This window comes from Zootoca vivipara, chromosome 17, assembly GCF_963506605.1.
Source record: "Zootoca vivipara chromosome 17, rZooViv1.1, whole genome shotgun sequence".
Classification (NCBI taxonomy): domain Eukaryota; kingdom Metazoa; phylum Chordata; class Lepidosauria; order Squamata; family Lacertidae; genus Zootoca; species Zootoca vivipara.
Genome location: NC_083292.1, coordinates 35,442,889 through 35,462,186, shown reverse-complemented (window position 1 = coordinate 35,462,186; position 19,298 = coordinate 35,442,889). Strand labels below are relative to the sequence as shown.

The 19,298-nt window shown below is 47.6% G+C and overlaps 1 protein-coding gene across 1 annotated transcript; it reads right to left on the bottom strand.

Moving 5' to 3' along the window:
• Positions 1-14,660: 14,660 nt before the first annotated feature.
• Positions 14,661-18,974, bottom strand: LOC118076101 (protein MRP-126). Its single transcript, XM_035098649.2, has 3 exons — positions 18,835-18,974; positions 16,609-16,772; positions 14,661-14,993 (listed from the first exon to the last, which is right to left on the bottom strand). Exons 2-3 carry the CDS (start codon positions 16,747-16,749, stop codon positions 14,811-14,813), a joined length of 324 nt encoding a protein of 107 aa, XP_034954540.2. The 5' UTR covers positions 16,750-16,772; positions 18,835-18,974; the 3' UTR covers positions 14,661-14,810.
• Positions 18,975-19,298: the final 324 nt, after the last annotated feature.

Genomic DNA, 19,298 nt, shown 5'->3' with positions numbered 1-19,298 from the left:
GGGAACTACTAGCCCACAGGCCTCATTCGGCCCAGATTTGGCCCATGTGGCTGTTCCTCACAAACTACACCCATCTACCACCAATGACATCAGATGTGAGACAAGTATGGACAAGGCTACAAATGAATAATCAGGAGCTTAAAGTTGGGTGACCAGGAGTTTAGACCCTCCAAGTGTCCCTATTTTTCAGGGACAGTCCCAGATTTACCAAAGTCGTCCCGGTTTCAGATTTGATCCCAGAATGTCCCGCTTTTCCTTAGGACGTCCCTATTTTCATCGGAGAAATGTTGGAGGGTATGGAGTTATGTAACCCCCGAACCAAGGAGATAAGTAACTATGCAGCCTGTAGAGTCCCCTGTCCTGTCACCTGCTGTTTTATTAAAATAACTTGAGGGGGGGGGCAGAAATCTGAGACCTTCTGCATGCATTAATAGGCAACCCAAATGGAGTGACTCTCCTGTAAAGAAAGATTGCAGTGTTTGGGTCTTTTTAGTTTAGGTGTAATAAGGGGTAGCATGCTAGAATTTACTAAAATTATGCACGGCATAGAGAAAGTGGATGGGGAAACTTTTTCTCCCTGTCGCATAACAGTATAACTCATGGGCACCCAAGGAGGCTGCATGCTGGAAGATTCAGGACAGGAAAAGTCCTTCTCCATGCAGCCCATTGTTAAACTATGGAACTCACCTCCACAGGAGGCAGCGATGCCACCAACCTACGCAGCTTTCAAAGAGGATTAGACGATTTCATGGCTGCTAGCCATGATGCCTGGGTTCTACCTCCCCAGTTGGAGGCAGTACTACACTGGCCTGCAGGGCCGGCTCTAGGTAGACCCCCGGTGGTGCGGTGTGCTAGGGCGCCGGGCCGGTAGGCAGGGCGCCGCGCAGCAAAGCGGCGCGGAAACCATGCTGCACCCTGCGAGGCCGGGGACGCCGGAGCGATCTCTGCCCCTCAGCACCAGGGCGGCCGATCTGCTCGAGACTGCCCTGCTGGCCTGTGAGCGCTCCAGTTGGAGAACAGCCTTTACCAAAGGTGTCATGGGCTTTGAAGAAACTCGATCTCAGGACGCAAGGGAGAAACGTGCTAAGAGGAAGGCACGCTTGGCAAATCCACACCGTGATCAACTCCCGCCTGGAAACCAATGTCCCCACTGTGGAACGACGTGCGGATCCAGAATTGGCCTCCACAGTCACTTACGGACCCATTGTTAAAATCGTGTTTATGGAAGACAATATCTTACTCGGCTACGAGTGATCGCCAAAGAAGAAGAAGAAGCTTCTGAGTACCATTGGCTGGAAAATGCAGGAGCGGAAAGGGCCCTTTTGCCCGGGTCCTGTTTCAGAGTTCCCATACGCATCTGGTTGGCCACTTTGAAAAGAAGATGCTGGACTAGATGGGCCTGGCTCAGGAGCCTATTCTTATGTCCTCGCCATCTTCATGCACACCTGGGCTTCAGGTAAAGATGGCGACAGTCCAGGTAGCCAGCTCCAGAGCTCCGCATGAAGCCCTTGTTCAGGGAAGTTTTCTGTGTGTGATGTTGTATTGTGTTTTTGCTATTTTTTTACCATGAGCCTCCACGAGTGGCTGGGGCAACCCAGTCAGATGCACAGCATATAAATACTATTGAAGAAGCAGTGATATGCAGTTGAAAATAGGATTAATGGGATGGGGGGGGGGAGTCAGGAGATTCAGAGTGATCTTGACATTTGGATTCGGAATCGTTTTTGTGGTATGTTTATGTTTTGGAAAACCGAATAAAAAAATTATTTCAAAATAATACTAATAAATAAATGCCGCATTTCCCCGAAAACAAGACACTGTCTTATATTTATTTTTCCTCAAGAAGACACACACTGTCTTATTTTCAGGGGATGTCTTATTTTTCTCATGCGTCCAGCCTCGCCTCTTCCTTGGCGCCCTCCAGAACTGCGCCTATCACTATGTCTTATTTTCGGGGTATGGCTTATATTGCGCAAATGCGTAGAAATCCTGCTGTGGCTTATTTTATGGGTATGTCTTATTTTCAGGGAAACGGGGTGGGGGTATATTATTGCTATTATTACAGTCATCATCGTTTTGTTCTGCTACGGCACAATGTCCCCTCTCCCTTGCTTTGCAGGTTCAACAGAAATATTCCTACAGCGGCCCCACAATTTCAGAGGGGTTCCAGAGTGAGCATCAACTCCCCACACAATTCCACTGAGGGTGGCTGAAGGGGGGGGTCAGGCCACAGCTGTCAAGCTTTCACAAAGAGAGAGGCACACCCGGTTCTCCAAACTCACTAGGGCGTACAAACATTTTTCCTCTCCAGGACGAATCAGGGCTCGGCTGAACTGGAGCCATGGGGTGGTGGCTATATCAGGAACACCGACATTTCAAAGATCAAAGAAAGGCATTGTTGTAACTTCCCCCAGTTTTCACTCTGAGGTGGAATGAGCCTCACCCATCGCCCATAATAGGGATCGGCAGCAAAAAATGTTGCCCTTAGACATGTTGCTGTTTGCCATGCCAGCCAGTAGCCATGCCCTCTTTTGGAGTACAGTCGTACTTTGGATTCTGAATGCCTTGTGAGTCGAACATTTTGGCTCCCGAACTCCACAAACCCGGAAGTGAGTGTTCCAGTTTGCAAACGTTCTTTGGAGCCCGAATGTCCGACACGGCTTCCGATGGGCTGCAGGAGCTTCCAAACGTTTTGGAAGTTTTGGAACGGGCTTCCGGAACAGATTGCGTTCGACCACCGGGGTTTGACTGTATATTTGAGCGATGGGGCATGCCTGGATCTTTGTTTTCTACCTGAGAGCACACCTTTTCTGTGACATATCTATGATGTTGTGATGATGCTTCTGGAAATGCATTATGGGAAACTTTTTTTAAAAACGGATGTAAGCGTTGTTGGGGGCTTCTGGCCGCTTCGTCTTTGTGGTAGTGAGAAGTCGTGTTGCAAAAATAAAGATCAGGCCTACAGGTCACTGTTTTGCTTCTGTCTCTTGCTATGGGAGTCACGATCAGGCAATTGTGAGGTGCTCCAATGACTCCCTTTTACAAGTAACACAGGTAAAGGTAAAGGGACCTCTGACCGCAGACAACTCTGGGGTTGCAGCGCTCATCTCGCTTTACTGGCCGAGGGAGCCAGCATACAGCTTCTGGGTCATGTGGCCAGCATGACAAAGCCGCTACTGGCAAACCAGAGCAGTGCATGGAAACGCCATTTACCTTCCCACTATAGTGGTACCTATTTATCTACTTGCACTTTGTCGTGCTTTCGAACTGCTAGGTTGGCAGGAGCTGGGGCCAAGCAATGGGAGCTCACCCCGTCCTAGGCTCAGTGGTCTGAGGCAGGTAAAACAGGCAGGTAAAAGGTAAAGGTAAAGGGACCCCTGACCATTAGGTTCAGTCGTGACCGACTCTGGGGTTGCGGTGCTCATCTCGCGTTATTGGCTGAGGGGCCGGCGTACAGCTTCCGGGTCATGTGGCCAGCATGACAAAGCCGCTTCTGGCGAACCAGAGCAGCACACGGAAACACCGTTTACCTTCCCGCTTGGAGCGGAACCTATTGATCTACTTGCACTTTGACATGCTTTCGAACTGCTAGGTTGACAGGAGCAGGGACTGAGCAACGGGAGCTCACCCCATCGGGGGATTTGAACCGCTGACCTTCTGATCAGCAAGCCCTAGGCTCTGTGGTTTAGAGCACAGCGCCACCCACGTCCGAACAAGTGACATACACAAGATTTAATAGCAACAACCGATGGGGGGAGAAGGTTGTGGTGGAGCCCACTGATAAACATTCCCTCTCTTTTTCTAGCACAAAATAAAAAATTTGGATGTTATTTTCATGAATATATGTATTTTTTTGTAACCAACACTTTGTATGTTCAAGATAGCTCAGATAGTAGAGGACGAGACTCTTAATTTCAGGATCATGGGTTCGAGCCCACATTGGGCAAAAAGATTCCCGCTTTGCAAGGGTTTAGACTAGATGACCCTCGCGGTCCCTTCCAAATCTGCAATTGGATGCACGACTTTTTGTATGCACGACTTGACTGGCGAACCGCATTGCAAAATTCAGAGAAATGTAAATTTCAAAGGATGGCTACCTTTAGGTCTCCAAGAGGTTTTGGAAACTGCGGATGAGGTGGGCTCACCTATCAATCAAACTTCTCCCCCATCCCAACCCACTTGGATACATCCCTTGGTTATTTCGCTCCCTATGAGGTTGGTGATGAGAACAGAACATTCTGTGTCAACCCCAGGATCGCAACATCCCAGCTTTTATTGCCAAAGACCTCGCGTTGCATCAGATATGCCCATTTCTCATTTTCTTATGCTAGAATCAGACTCCACAGGCGCTACTGGTTTGGGAGGAAACTTGAAGAGCGTCCTGTAAAATCAAGTCTCTACTGATCAGCGCTACTGTTAAGCAGAATGGGGCACCTCAGGGAACCCAGCTAATTAAAGAGGAATAAGATAGGCCAGGGGGCGCTGTGGTCTAAACCACTGAGCCTAGGGCTTGTCGATCGGAAGGTCGGCGGTTCGAATCCCCGTGATGGGGTGAGCTCCCATTGTTCGGTCCCTGTTCCTGCCAAACTAGCAGTTCGAAAGCACATCAAAGTGCAAGTAGATAAATAAGTACTTCTCCGGCGGGAAAGTAAACGGTGTTTCCGTGCGCTGCTCTGGTTCGCCAGAAGTGGCTTTGTCATGCTAACCACATGACCTGGAAGCTGTACGCCGGCTCCCTTGGCCAGTAAAGCAAGATGAGCACCGCAACCCCAGAGTCGGTCACAACTGGACCTAATGGTCAGGGGTCCCTTTACCTTTAAGCTATATCTTGCCCCCCCCTGCTTCTGCTGGTAAGCAGCCAGAGGAGCTGAGAGATACTGGGGGCACCCCCAAAATCGCCATCTTGCAGCAGCAGTCTAAATGGAAGGGCAGCATGAGAAGCAAAGGCCAAACTCTGGTTCCATCCTCAATATACATTTGAAGCAATATCACAGACCCTCCAACATTTTCCCCAGTGGAAAGAGGGATGCCAACAACAACAACAACAACAACAACAACAACAACAACAACAACAACAACAATTTATACCCCGCTCATCTCACTGGGTTGCCCCAGCTAACCTGGGCAGCTTCCCTCATAATAATAAATAAATAAACAAATAAACCATTAAAAAAACTTTCCTATACTGTACAAGGCTGCCTTCAGATGTCTTCTAAAGGTTGTATAGCAGGGGACCCCAAACTAAGGCCCGGGGGCCGGATGTGGCCCAATCGCCTTCTAAATCTGGCCCGCGGACGGTCCGAGAATCAGCATCATTCTACATGAAGTAGAATGTGTCCTTTTAGTTAAAATGCATCTCTGGGTTATTTGTGGAGCATAGGAATTCTTCTTTTCCCCAAAAAAATATAGTCCGGCCCCCCACAAGGTCTGAGGGACAGTGGACCGGCCCCCTGCTGAAAACGTTTGCTGACCCCTGTTGTATAGTTACTTATCTATACAAGGGGTCACATAACGCCATAGCCTCCAGGGCCGGCTCTAGGTAGACCCCAGTGGCGCGGTGCGGCAGGGCACTGGGTTGGTAGGCTGCACCCCGCGAGGGCGGGGGAGCCGGAGCGATCTCCGCCCCTTAGTGGCAGGGCGGCCAACCTGCTCAAGACTGCCCTGATAGCCTCCAACATATCTCCGATGAAAAGAGGGACGTCCTAAGGAAAAGCAAGACATTCTGGGATCAAATCAGAAACTGGGACCGCGTCTGCAAATCCAGGACTGTCCCTGAAAATAGGGACACCAGGAGGGTCTGATATCATACTCCTTGGCTTCCCCCCGAAGACTCTTGCAAACTTATTAAGGGTGTCGAGAGGGTGTTGAGAGTTAGGAGACCCATTTCCCCCTCAACAGAGTTACAATTCTCAGAGTGGATTAGCAAGCAATCCCTCTTCCCAGAGAACTCTGGGAACTGTAGCTCTGTGAGGGAGATATGGGGTCTCCTGGCAGCTCTCAGCACCCTTAACAAACTACAGTTCCCAGAATTCTTTAGAGGAAGACATGCTTCTTTAAAGTGGCGTGAGACTGCTTAAAATGTATGGTGCGAATTGGGCTTCATACACTCAGTAGGAATGGATCTGTCAGTTTCATGTCTCTCATCTTTTCCCCACTTTAAAATCAGTTCTTCCATAACTTAAACTATAAAGTCCACGTCGTAGGAATTATTTCAATCCTGCTAGTGTCTTTAGATCTAGATCTAGATTGGCAATAGAAAGCTTGTTGAAGGGGGGGGGAGGAAGTCTTTGGCTTGGCAGAACACGGAAAGATTGTATGGTGATATAAATTGAAATTATTGTTTGATGATAAAATGAATAAAAATTATATTTAAAAAAACAAAAATAAAACCAGTTCTTTACATTTCTGCAGAAATGTGCTTCTATGGGGTTTTGTAATCCTCGTAAAAATTCACCAGCATTTTAGTGTGGATTTCTCCTATTAAACACATTTTTGTGTGCGGTTCTTAATATAGTGCATCATTTTGCAAGCAATTCCCCCAGATAGAATGTATTTTGCATGTTGTTTTCACTAATATATCCATCCCTTATGGACACTTTCCCTTAATAGATTGTGTTTGTTTAAGCGTGGTTTGGATGGAGAACTGCATTGGAAAAGGGTGTGTGTGTTTTGGTTATTATTCTGTTTTGGAAAGGGCCATGATGTCTCTGGTCTCCAAATCCCATCATCCTCAACCATAGAATCATAGATTTGTATAGTTGTAAGGGTTTTGTGTTTAAGATCATTGAACTCCCATTCAAAAGGAACTTGCTTAACCTATTTTGGCCGTTTCAAACTATGTCAGAAATACTTGCTATGCTCTAATGTTTATCATTAGAGGGCCAGAGCTCACACACAGCATGCAGTTGCACCTGCAATGTCATAAAATTTGTAATATCCACCAAACAGAGATCCCAAGAGAATCAGCCCCCTGGCTGTAGGAAAGAAAAATACTCACCGAGGAGATAGCCTGCTCCAAAAGGTGGTTGAATCTAAATCAGAAACAAATCAAGCAAGGGATTCGAGGATGGTTATGGGTGTGCAATGCACTAGTCCTGTTGAAGGTCCCCCAGCAGAATCGTGATGTGCTAATGAGCAAGGATCAAAAGGGGTGGCATTTTTAAATTCTCCATGTTTGCTTATATCTGAATGTGTCTGATTCCTGCCACATAACTGGCTGTTGTAAGTCACCTGCACTGATTGTCTCCCCATGTTTGGATTGGTTTGTTCTGGTGAAGGTGGGGGATTCAATTGGTTATGTAATGCATGTTGATGGTGCAATGTTTTGTTGCCGTTGGGCCCACATGTAATTAGGTTCTGTAAAGGTCACACAGTAACATGATGTGGGCTCTAGCAAACTCTTCTCCAGCTAATTTAGATGTTCAAGTCTGGAGAACCTCCGTACATTATCAGCTAGTGCTGAGGACAACCCTGCCAGTGGACATAAGGAGATCTCTGTTGGATCACAAGGTAAAGGTAAAGGGACCCCTGACCATTTGGTCCAGTCGTGACCGACTCTGGGGTTGTGGCGCTCATCTCGCGTTATTGACCAGAGCAGCGCATGGAAATGCAGTTTACCTTCCTGCTGGAGCGGTACCTAATTATCTACTTGCACTTTGACGTGCTTTTGAACTGCTAGGTTGGCAGGAGCTGGGACCGAGCAACGGGAGCTCACCTCGTCCTAGGCTCAGTGGTTTAACCCACAGCGTCACCTGCGTCCCGCTGAATCACAAACACACACACAAATCTACAAAGCCTGACTAACATGCAGGGGACCCTCTGCTTCTGACTTTGCCTCTACACAAAAGTAGAATTTCCATCTCTGGGCTGTGCTGGTGGTCTCATTCTGAATGCCTTCTGCAAGAAATCAGCTCAGACTTCAACAGGAGCCTTCTGCCCTTCCAGCAGCAGGGAGGAAGAGAGAGGGGGTGGCAGGACGAGAGAGATAAGTGGATGCAGGGAGTGGGGGGGTGGGGAGAGAGAGAGGGGGGGGAAGGGCCTCTGATTCTGGCCCCATCCACAACAGGTATTCAGGGCCGTCTTTAGCATATGGGTTTGTTGTTGTTGTTGTTGTTTAGTCGTTTAGTCGTGTCCGACTCTTCGTGACCCCATGGACCATAGCACGCCAGGCACTCCTGTCTTCCACTGCCTCCCGCAGTTTGGTCAAACTCATGTTGGTAGCTTCGAGAACACTGTCCAACCATCTTGTCCTCTGACGTCCCCTTCTCCTAGTGCCCTCAATCTTTCCCAACATCAGGGTCTTTTCCAAGGATTCTTCTCTTCTCATGAGGTGGCCAAAGTATTGGAGCCTCAGCTTCACGATCTGTCCTTCCAGGGAGCACTCAGGGCTGATTTCCTTAAGAATGGATAGGTTTGATCTTCTAGCAGTCCATGGGACTCTCAAGAGTCTCCTCCAGCACCATAATTCAAAAGCATCAATTCTTCGGCGATCAGCCTTCTTTATGGTCCAGCTCTCACTTCCATACATCACTACTGGGAAAACCATAGCTTTAACTATACGGACCTTTGTCGGCAAGGTGATGTCTCTGCTTTTTATGATGCTGTCTAGGTTTGTCATTGCTTTTCTCCCAAGAAGCAGGCGTCTTTTAATTTCGTGACTGCTGTCACCATCTGCAGTGATCAAGGAGCCCAAGAAGGTAAAATCTCTCACTGCCTCCATTTCTTCCCCTTCTATTTGCCAGGAGGTGATGGGACCAGTGGCCATGATCTTGGTTTTTTTGATGTTGAGCTTCAGACCATAATTTGCGCTCTCCTCTTTCACCCTCATTAAAAGGTTCTTTAATTCCTCCTCGCTTTCTGCCATCAAGGTTGTGTCATCTGCATATCTGAGGTTGTTGATATTTCTTCCGGCAATCTTAATTCCGGCTTGGGATTCATCTAGTCCAGCCTTTCGCATGATGAATTCTGCATATAAGTTAAATAAGCAGGGAGACAATATACAACCTTGTCGTACTCCTTTCCCAATTTTGAACCACTCAGTTGTTCCATATCCAGTTCTAACTGTAGCTTCTTGTAGCATATGGGTTACCGGGGTGTAAAGATCCGCCCAGCGCCCCAAAATTTAGTTTAGCCGCCCCCAAATTAACTGTTATTGAGCTTTGGGGGGGGGAAGCCAAAGTTGTTGACCTTTTTTAGAGGGACGAACTCAAAGTTGTTGAGCTTTTGGGGGGGGGATCGCTCACCTGTAACAACTACACAGTAGAAAAAAACTGCTTTTGCTTCCTGGCTCATCGGGAATATTTGACGCTACAGAGTAACAGGGCAACGGAAGAGGGGAGCAGATTTTCGCTCCATTGCTTTCCACTGCCGCCGAATGAGAGGGACCGGTATACAGTAGGTATACATTTGGCGCCCCCAAGAATTCGGCACCCGGGTGCCCCACATCCCTTGCACCCCAGGTGAAGATGGCCCTGTGGGTATTTGACCCGCCCTCCTCTGTCATGCACCCCTCCCCAACAGATTGCAACCTTTAACAGGGGGCAAAACAAAAGAGCGCCAACCCCTCATTTAAGGTACGACGGCAGGTGCCTATGCTCCTATGTAAATCAGTTCTTCATATGAAGGCTGGGGTCTGTATTTTTGGAGGGAGGGTTGTGGCTCAGCGGTAGAGCACCTGCAAAATGCCCAGCCTGGATCCCTAGAGAGCGGCAGCCAGTCGATGCTGAGACAATATCGAGCTCAAAGGACCAATGTCATGACTCGGCATGAGTCAGCTTCCTAGCCTCCTTCCCCTACTCCTGGACCCAATCCCCTCCAGCATCTGCTCTTGGGATGATCAGCACAAAGCACTGCTTTACTCGAAGCTCTGCACGGTCATGTCCGAACAAAGTTTTGTGGCCTCACCTCTTTCTTCCCAGGGAGATGGGATGTTCTCTGCCAGCCCCTGTGTGTCAAAACGCGAAGGCAAGATATCTTGAGTAACCCGTTTCGCAAGAGGCAAGGAGGCAATCGATCGGGGACAGGAGGGATGTTGCTGCTGGTAGTGTCTCAAGTTTCGACCAGTTTCTAAACAGGAAAGTTTAGAAAGAGCAGCCCAGCACAGAGTCGAGAGAAAGAGGCCAGGCTAGAACCAAGTGTCAGTTTTTCCACTATTTGACTATTGATTCAAAACCCTTAACTGTATTTTATATAATTGACTCTTTATTTGTATATTGTATCATTGTTTTATTGCTATGGCTGATGGCCGATGCAAATAAAGATTCATTCATTCAAAACCAAGTGTCATTATTATTATTATTTATTATTATTATTATTATTATTATTATTATTATTATTATTATTATTATTGGCAGGCCAACGCTGTGCCACAAAGCTGGCTGCAAACATGATATGAAGGCTGGCAACATCAACCCTGCCGTGTGGGAATCCCTTGCAGATGACTGCAGTGCTTGGAGACAGGCAGTCAAGTCATGTATTGATAGCCAGTGACCAGAGGGGAAATGACTGCTGAGAGAAGCTCGGCAGAGAAAAATGCCATCGTGTATCTGCAATAGCACAACCAGATACCTTCATCTGCCCCAGCTTCAGCAAAACATGTCTCTCTACAGCCACAGTAGGAACTGCAACCTTCCAGGAACGGCCTCCCCCCCACCCCACAGAATCCTGGGAACTGTAGTTTGTCAAGGGTGCTGAGAGTTGTTAGGAGAACCCCTCCCAGAGTGCAATTCCCATAGTTCCATGGAAAGATGGATTGACAGTTAAACCAGTCTGGGAATTGTAGCTCTGTACAAACGCCGGCTCCCTTGGCCTATAGAGCGAGATGAGCGCCGCAACCCCAGAGTCGGACACGACTGGACCTGATGGTCAGGGGCCCCTTTACCTTTACCCTTTAAGGGGAAACAGGTACTCCCAACAAACTTCTGCACGCTTAGCAAACTACAGTTCCCAAGGTTCTTTGAGGAAAGCTCTGACTGCTCAACATGGTGGCCACCCTCTTTCTCACCTTTCTTTGAAGGAGAAAGCAATGAGATTTCCAAGCAAGTTGTCATCCATTCCCCCAAACTGATTTTTTCCCCTCTTGTTTTTGCCCAGCTTGCTTTTCTTTGTCCTCTTGGGTTCGGCAAGAGAAGTTGGCTGCGTTTGTTTGTCGAACGGATTTTCATTATTGCACGAGGTGGCAATTTTTAGACTAAGCAGTCGGTAGCTGGAAGCCCTTTCCTTGGCCCAAATATCTGCCCAAATTGGAAGCAAATGCAAAGGAAGAGACAGCAGTAAAACAGGCTTCTTCCTCAAGTGCCCTCTGAAAACAACCATTCCATCAGACTACAGTAAAGGGAGATGAGAGACTTCAGTGACTCTGTCAGCTCAGCTAAGAGACCAGCAATTTATGACTCCTCCTGTCCTTTATTTCCATTCAAACTGGTCACTAAAAGGAGTCTATAACTAAGAAGAAGTGCCTGAGCTTGCCTTTCTCCCTCCTCCTCCTTCGAAGGCTGCATTTACACAGCTATAAAATGCTGCTGGGGGGGGGGGGGAACAGTTTTAAAGCTCACAATGGACAATTTCATAATCCTGGTTTCAGTTCCATAGCACCATCTGGTGTCACAGGGTTATAATGTATTTATAGCAGGTTTGGGGGGTTTTTTCACCGATGAATCTGAGTCTCTAGTCTCTTTTTCCTTTTGTATCATGTTCAGACGTTTAGTGGCAAATCCAAATCTACATTTTCCCTTCGTGATAGGGCAACACTGTTGTATAATTTTGCATGCCCCCTTGCAAAATTATACAACTTTCTAAAGCATACAGCAATCTTATGATTACAGTATACAATGTATATACACGCCTGATGTGCTCTAGGAAGCTTGGTTTGGTCAGAATCAAGTATACACTTCCAGAGTTAACTGAGCCACCATAGCCCGTAGAGGGCCGTGAAAATTTGTGTCCTATGCTACATGACCTGGAAGCTCTCTGCAGACAAATGCCAGCTCCCTCGGCCAGTAAAGCGAGATGAGCGCCACAACCCCAGAGTCATCCGCAACTGGACTTAATGGTCAGGCTTCCCTTTACCTCTACCTTTACCCATGTGCTATCTGAAACACATTGGTTGTCAGGTGTGGTTTTTTCCCCAGCAGCTTTCCTACCCCACTTGTGTTGCCTCTTGAATAACTCAGTAGGGAAGAGGAGGGTGGGGACAAAACTAGACTTAGGGCTCATCCAAACTTATCTTTTACCACTCCCTTTCTGTGCCTGCACTTTAAATCTCTGGGTCTTCTCACCCCCCACCCCGAAGCTTTCTCCAGGAAAGCCCGCTCTTTAACGCTCAATTGGAACAAACAGCAATTCGGGTTTTTCTTGTACAGTCACACCTCAGGTTGCAGTCGCTGTGGGTTGTGCGTTTTCGGGTTACGGACGCGTCAAACCCGGAAGTACCGGAACAGGTTACTTTCGCGTTTCGGCGCTCACAGATGCGCAGAAGCACCTAATCACGTCACACGCATGTGCAGGTGCGGCGCTGCGGGTTGCGAATGCTGCGGGTTGTGAATGTGCCTCCCGCATGGATTACGTTCGCAACCCGAGGTTCCACTGTATTATCGTTTGCTGGGATTCACTGGAGCAAAAGGCAAACAAACAAACAGAAATGCTTGGACACAGAGCCTAGATGTCTGGACCAGCCCTTAGTTGGTCTCCCTATTAATACATATGTGTCCTGTTTTTCCTTCCAAGCAGCTCAAGGCGGCCACACGTGGTTCTCCCCCTCCCTGTTATATTTTTTGAGAAACACTCACCCACCCTGCAGGTTAGGTTAGGCTGAGAGAAGGTGAGTAGCCCAAGTTCACACCCAGATGGCATCAGGAAGACTGGGGGGTTTAAACTTTGGGGATTTCAGCTAGAATGATTTGGCTTAACCTGCACTTGCTGCTAGCCCCATTGGTCGCAATGGGCACCAGCCCCACTGAACTCAGCAGAGAGTCTCAGAATGGGGAAGTCTTAGAATTAGTTGGTCCCACCTGCCTTTGGCTCTTAAGCTCAAGATGGCCATGCATGGTTCTTCCCCTCCTAGTTACATCCTGACAACCACCCATGCATGCGGAAACAGAATAATAATAATAATAATAATAATAATAATAATAATAATAATAATTTATTATTTATACCCTGCCAATCTGGCTGGGTTTCCCCAGCCAGTCTTGACGGCTCCCAACAAAATATTAAAATACAATGGTCTGTTAAACATTAAAAGCTTCCCTAAACAGGGCTGCCTTCAGATGTGTTATAAAAGTCTGGCATATGTTTTTCTCTTTGACATCTGGTGGGAGGGCGTTCCACAAGGCGGGTGCCACTACTGAGAAGGCCCTCTGCCTGGTTCCCTGCAACTTGGCTTCTTACACTGAGGGAACCGCCAGAAGGCCATCAGAGCTGGACCTCAGTGTCCCGGCAGAAAGATGGGTGGAGACGCTCCTTCAGGTATACTGGACCGAGGCCGTTTAGGGCTTTAAAGGTCAGCACCAACACTTTGAATTGTGCTTGGAAACATACTGGGAGCCAATGTAGATCTTTCAAGACCGGTGTTATGTGGTCTCGGAGGCCACTTCCAGTCACCAGTCTAGCTGCCGCATTCTGGATTAGTTGTAGTTTCCGGGTCACCTTCAAAGGTAGCCCCACATAGAGCGCATTGCAGTAATCCAAGCGATTACTGCACACCCAGAAAGATATATGGCTAGGTGGAAATCTGAATTCTGGTCTCCCAGGTCCTAAGATGCAACCACCACAGCAGGAGCCTGAAGGAGCCTCTCCACCCCCATCGTTCTGCCCGGACACTGAGGTCCAGTACCGAGGGCCTTCTGGTGGTTCCCTCACTTCGAGAAGCCAAGTTGCAGGGAACCGGGCAGAGGGCCTTCTCGGTGGTGGCGCCTGCCCTGTGGAACACCTCCCATCAGATGTCAAAGAGGAAAACAGCTACCAGATTTTTAGAAGACATCTGAAGGCAGCCCTGTTTAGGGAAGCTTTTAATGTTTGATGGACTACTGTATTTTAACATTTTGTTGGAAGCCGGCCAGAGTGGCTGGGGTATAAATTAATTAATTAATTAATTAATTAATTAATTATTTGGACCACAGCTGTCTACCACAGAACAATAGATGCCAGAGTCAAACAGCAGGGAGAACTGATGCCTTCAGAGCTCTCTTGGAAGGATCTGACTGACCATTGGCTAGGAAGAAGTTGCTGGACTAAATGGGCCTGCCTTGTGATCAGGCAAGGCAGTTCTGCCACAACAGATTTCTGTCATCTTCCAATAGATGGTACTGGTGACAGAAAGGTTGCCTCCACTGATAAGGAATTGCTGGCTTTTAAAGTTTAATAGATTATTTTATTTCATTTTATTTCATTTATTTCATTTTTCTGTTGGAAGCCGCCCAAAGTGGCTGGGGAAACTCAGCCAGATGGGCGGGGTATAAATAATAATAATAATAATAATAATAATAATAATAATAATAATAATAATAATTCCCCTGCAAACTCTATGATTCTATGAATGAACTTATAAGGTGGGTGAAAATGTAACTCTCTTGTCCTCTCCCACAGAAGAGCTTGAATACCGTGCAGAGAAGCCCATTTGACAACAGCTTGCCGAAATTGGAAAGAAATGACACGTCTGAGGATTTAGAAGTAAAATATTTATTTCTTATTTTATTGTCAAAAGTTTCCATTCCTAGCTAGAGAATGTAGGAAGGAGGGGGTGGGTGTTAAGAAGGTGGGCATTCCACACGCCCCAGAGCACCATCTCCCATAGGATTTACTGGGTTTTCTTCTCACTGTTGTTGTTGTTGCTGCTGCTGCTGCTGCTGTCCGCCATGCTGGTGGTGGAACTTTTCATGGGAGCAACTGAGGAATCTTCCAACCAGGCGGGCCCATTCCTCAAAATTCACTACGTTGTCCTTGTTTGTATCCAGCTCATTAAAGAGTTGTTCCTTCCCTTGTTTCTTACGTGGACACTGCAGGGGTGGAGAGTAGACGTTTATTGCTATCAGACCATTAGAAAACAAAACTGTGGCCCTCCTGGCACTATTAGACTAGAATCGTAGAATTGTAGAGTTGGAAGGGACCCCAAGGGTCATCTAGTCCAACCCCCCTGCAATGCTGGAATCTCAGCTAAAGCATCCAGGTGGGCATCCAACCTCTGCTTCAAAACCTCCAAGGAAGGAGAGTCCACAACCTCCTAAGGGAGACCATTCGACTGTCAAACAGCTCTTACTCTCAGAAAGATCTTCCTTCTGTTTTTGAGAAAAGGATTCTAGATGAGACAGGCCTTTGGCATGATCCAGAAGCCAGAATCTTCTCAATGGCATTGTTTTGAGGCGGTTGAGGGGTCCTGAACCCTCCCCCACCTCCTGCAACTTCCCCATATCTCTCTTCCTATATAAAGCAAAATGTAGAATGTCGACATGCTCGTCATTTGGAGCAGTTGCTGAGAGGGGGCCACTTACACGGCAGAGTGATGAATGGCAAGCCAGCCCAGGTGAGCTGCTTAATGGAGTGGGGAGGGGCTTACCCTGTAGGTTTAGTAAGCCTGAACTCCCCTATCTTTTGCACCTTCCCTTTTGGGAGTGGAAGGAGCTGTGAGGGTTTGGCAAGATGAGTGAGCAGAGATGGAGCCATGTGTGTACAAGTGTGCACACACACACGCACACTTAGGGAAGGGGGAGAAATTTGATCCAATTCACATTTTAAGCATAGCTGCCAAGTTTTTCCCTTTCTCGCGAGGAAGCCTATTCAGCATAAGGGAATTTCCCTTTAAAAAAGGGAGAACTTGGCAGCTATGATTTTAAGGCAAATCTACCAAACCAGCACTTTCCCAAGCAGTCCACAACTCAGAACCCAGGCATCACTTGAAATCCTGGATTTGGCAGAGCCAAGTAATAGGTACAAGTATATAAAAATACATGCATTAAACTACAGTAACATGGAAAAAATGCATTCTAACAGAGAAGATTGCTTTGCAAAAAATGTGTGTGTATTCTGCAAAAATGCATTTTAAAATGTGTTCATTGGTAGATATCAGGAGAATCCTTTTAAAAAGCTGGATGGAGAACTGAATTTCAGATTGGGAAAGGAGGACATGAGAGGGACTGAAGTGGACATGTCCCCAGCTGAAAAAATGGATTTATTTGTTTTTCCCCGGTTTATTCTGGTGCGGCGGCCATTTTGGAACTGGGCGGAGCATGCTCAGAAGCGACTTTTGATGCTGCTCTGCCCAGTTCCAAAATGGCTGCAGCGCGACTTCTGGTGCGGCAGCCATTTTGGAACTGGGCACGGCAGCATCAAAAGTCACTTCTGAGCATGCTCCGCCCAGTTCCAAAATGGCCGCCGCGCTACTTCCGGCATGCTAATTTCGGTCCGGTCCCTTATTTTTCAGAGAGGAACTTGGCAGGTATGATATCCACTCATCCCTAAGTAAACTTTGCTTTCATTTGAACATGCTTCAAAACACTGTCCTGGGGAGACGCTAGCCCCTCACCATCTTAACATACCCTGCACCTTAATGCCAATGTGCCAGCTACGGCTTTAAGTGCCCTGCAGTTTCCCATGCCCTTCTTCTCTCCACCTCACCTCAACGCAGTCGGGAAACTGCTCGAGGATCATCTTCTTGAATTCCTGCTTGTCGAGGGTGTCAGATTTTCCAGCATACTGGTGGAAGAGGTCGATCAGCTGATCAGCCAGGATTTGCATCTGAGTCTTGGACTTGGACATTTTGAAGGTTTTCTGTTGGCAGCCTAGACAGACATATGAACATAAGAAAAGCCCTCTCAGATTCCACCAGGAAGCCCACAGTCAGGCCATGAAGACGAGAGACCTCCTCCACTCATAAAAACACAAGAGGGGCCCTGCTGGGTCAGGAATAGAGTCCTACATAATTTGAATCTTATTACTTAACTTGTTCATTTAAGTTACTTAAAAGCTGCTTAATTCTCTAATGCAGACATGCAATTTATACTTTGGGCTTGTCTTAAAATAATGAAATTTTGGAGTGTTGTAGTAAGTGAAATGAAAATAAAAACACGGGTGTTGGGCTGTCTCTCTCAACATCTGGAGAACACCCCAGTTTTGCCACCCCTGGTGGACACACCCTTATTACTGAATTCACACCAAAGCTAAGTTCAGCCATTTTGTTGCCTCACAAATTGAAAGTGTCAAGTTTCCAATATCAGCTAATCAGGTGCATAGCTGCCAAGTCTCCCGTATTCCCCGGGAAACCCCCGTTTTTCCGGCTGTCCCCAGCCAAAAAAACTGATTTATTTGTTTTTCCCCGGTTTATTCTGGCACGGCGGCCATTTTGGAACTGGGCGGAGCATGCTCAGAAGCGACTTTTGATGCTGCTTTGCCCAGTTCCAAAATGGCTGCAGCACGACTTCTGGTGTGGCAGTCATTTTGGAACAGGGCAGAGCAGCATCAAAAGTAGCTTCTGAGCATGCTCCGCCCAGTTCCAAAATGGCGGCAACGCTACTTCCGGTCTGCTACTTCCGGTCCAGTCCCTTATTTCTCTTGGCAGCTATGATCAGGTGTAGGGAATCCTTCTCCCTCCAGATGTTTTTGGAATCCAACTCAGATCCAAAAGCAAGCATGGCTGATGGGCAGGGATAATGGGAGTTCTAGTTCAGCAACCTTTGGAGAGCAACCAACAGGTTGCCCACACCTGAGCTAAGATATTTGGGGTCATGAGGCAATGCATCTCACAATCCTCTCTTCCCCCTTTGCTGCCACCAGCATTAGCTTCTACTATCACCTACGCTTGCAAAGAATCTGCTCAAGACAAGAGAATACAGAGAATGCTAGCTTAGTAAGGAAACATAATCAGGAGAGCATAACCTATTCGCCCCAGCTGCTAGGTGTCCATCTGAATCCTTTTAGGACAGCCTTTCTGCCCTCCAGATGTTTTGGAATCCAGCTCCCTCCCATCGGCTCTGGCCAAGGGTCATGATGTCAGAGCAGATGGGAGTTGCAGTCCAAAACAGTTAGAAGGCGCCAGGTTGGAGAAAGGCTGTCATAGAGCAAGCAGAGTCAATTTGGTGAACCTCCAGATGCTGTTAAGACTCCCAGTTCCAGTCGTCCATGGTCCATGCCCAGGGTTCTTGAGTGTTGGAGTTCAGCAACATCTGGAGAGCACCAAAATGGCTGCCTCTGCTCTAAGACAGCCTAACCCAGGCACACACCCCCAAACTTCTGCCCTCCAGATGTTTTGGACTACAATTCCCATCTTCCCCGACCACTGTTCCTGTTAGCTAGGGATCATGGGAGTTATAGGCCAAAACATCTGGAGGGCCACAGTTTGGGGATGCCTGGCCTAACCCAACCAGGTGTCCTCCTGTTATTTTGGACTTCAGCTCCCATCATCCCTGGCCATTGGCCACAGTGTTAGGTCTGATGGGAGTTGCAATGCCAAATAGGTTGGGGAAACCTGTCTCAGAACGAGGGTAGCCAGTATGGTGCTCTCCAAATGGGCTCACCTCCCATCAGTGCCATCCAGCATAGCCAATGGTCAGGAACGATGGGAGATAGAGCCCACCGACATCACCATGCCCATCTAGGAGAAATACTCCTCTCTAACATGCTCTCTGCTATGGCTGCAGAGAGGACTGTCTAGAGATGGGAAGGCCTGGGAGTTGGAGTCCAACAGCATCTGTTATCTACACACACACACACACACACACACAAACAAACCGGTTTTCCATCCCTGCCCAAGCTGACACTCTAAAAAAGATTTAGCGCCCCACGTCCAATGCGAAAGCTAAAACCTGAAAATAGAACAAGAAGGCCTCCTGTTCTTCTCCAGCTTACCTCGGTCGGTGATCAACGAGAGGGCTAGGATGAGCCAATGTGTGGTGGTGAGCCTGTGGCAGCCCCTCTTCTTATACTCCCTCTCCAGATCCCTGCTCCCACCCACCCTAGTTGTAAAACCTTTGATCCTTCTCAAGCCATCTCCCTCTTGCACCACTCCCCTCTTGCTTAAGATATCTGTGTTCTTCCTTCAGCTGCACACCGCTGTAGGGGTTTCCCCTGCTACGGCCAGTCAGGCTCAGTCTTTTTCCAGCACCTTGTTTGCACAGCCTGTGAGGCAATCCTTTTGAAGGCTTTGTAAAACTCCTACAAATCCGGCTGTTTTTTTCCACAAAAAGGCAGCCAGTGGACAACTCTTCCTTTCTGAAGAAGAAAAAAACAATTTTGATTTATTTATTGAATTTATATACTGCCCTATACCTGGGGGTCTCAGGGCGGTTCACACAATAAAATCAGGATAAAAC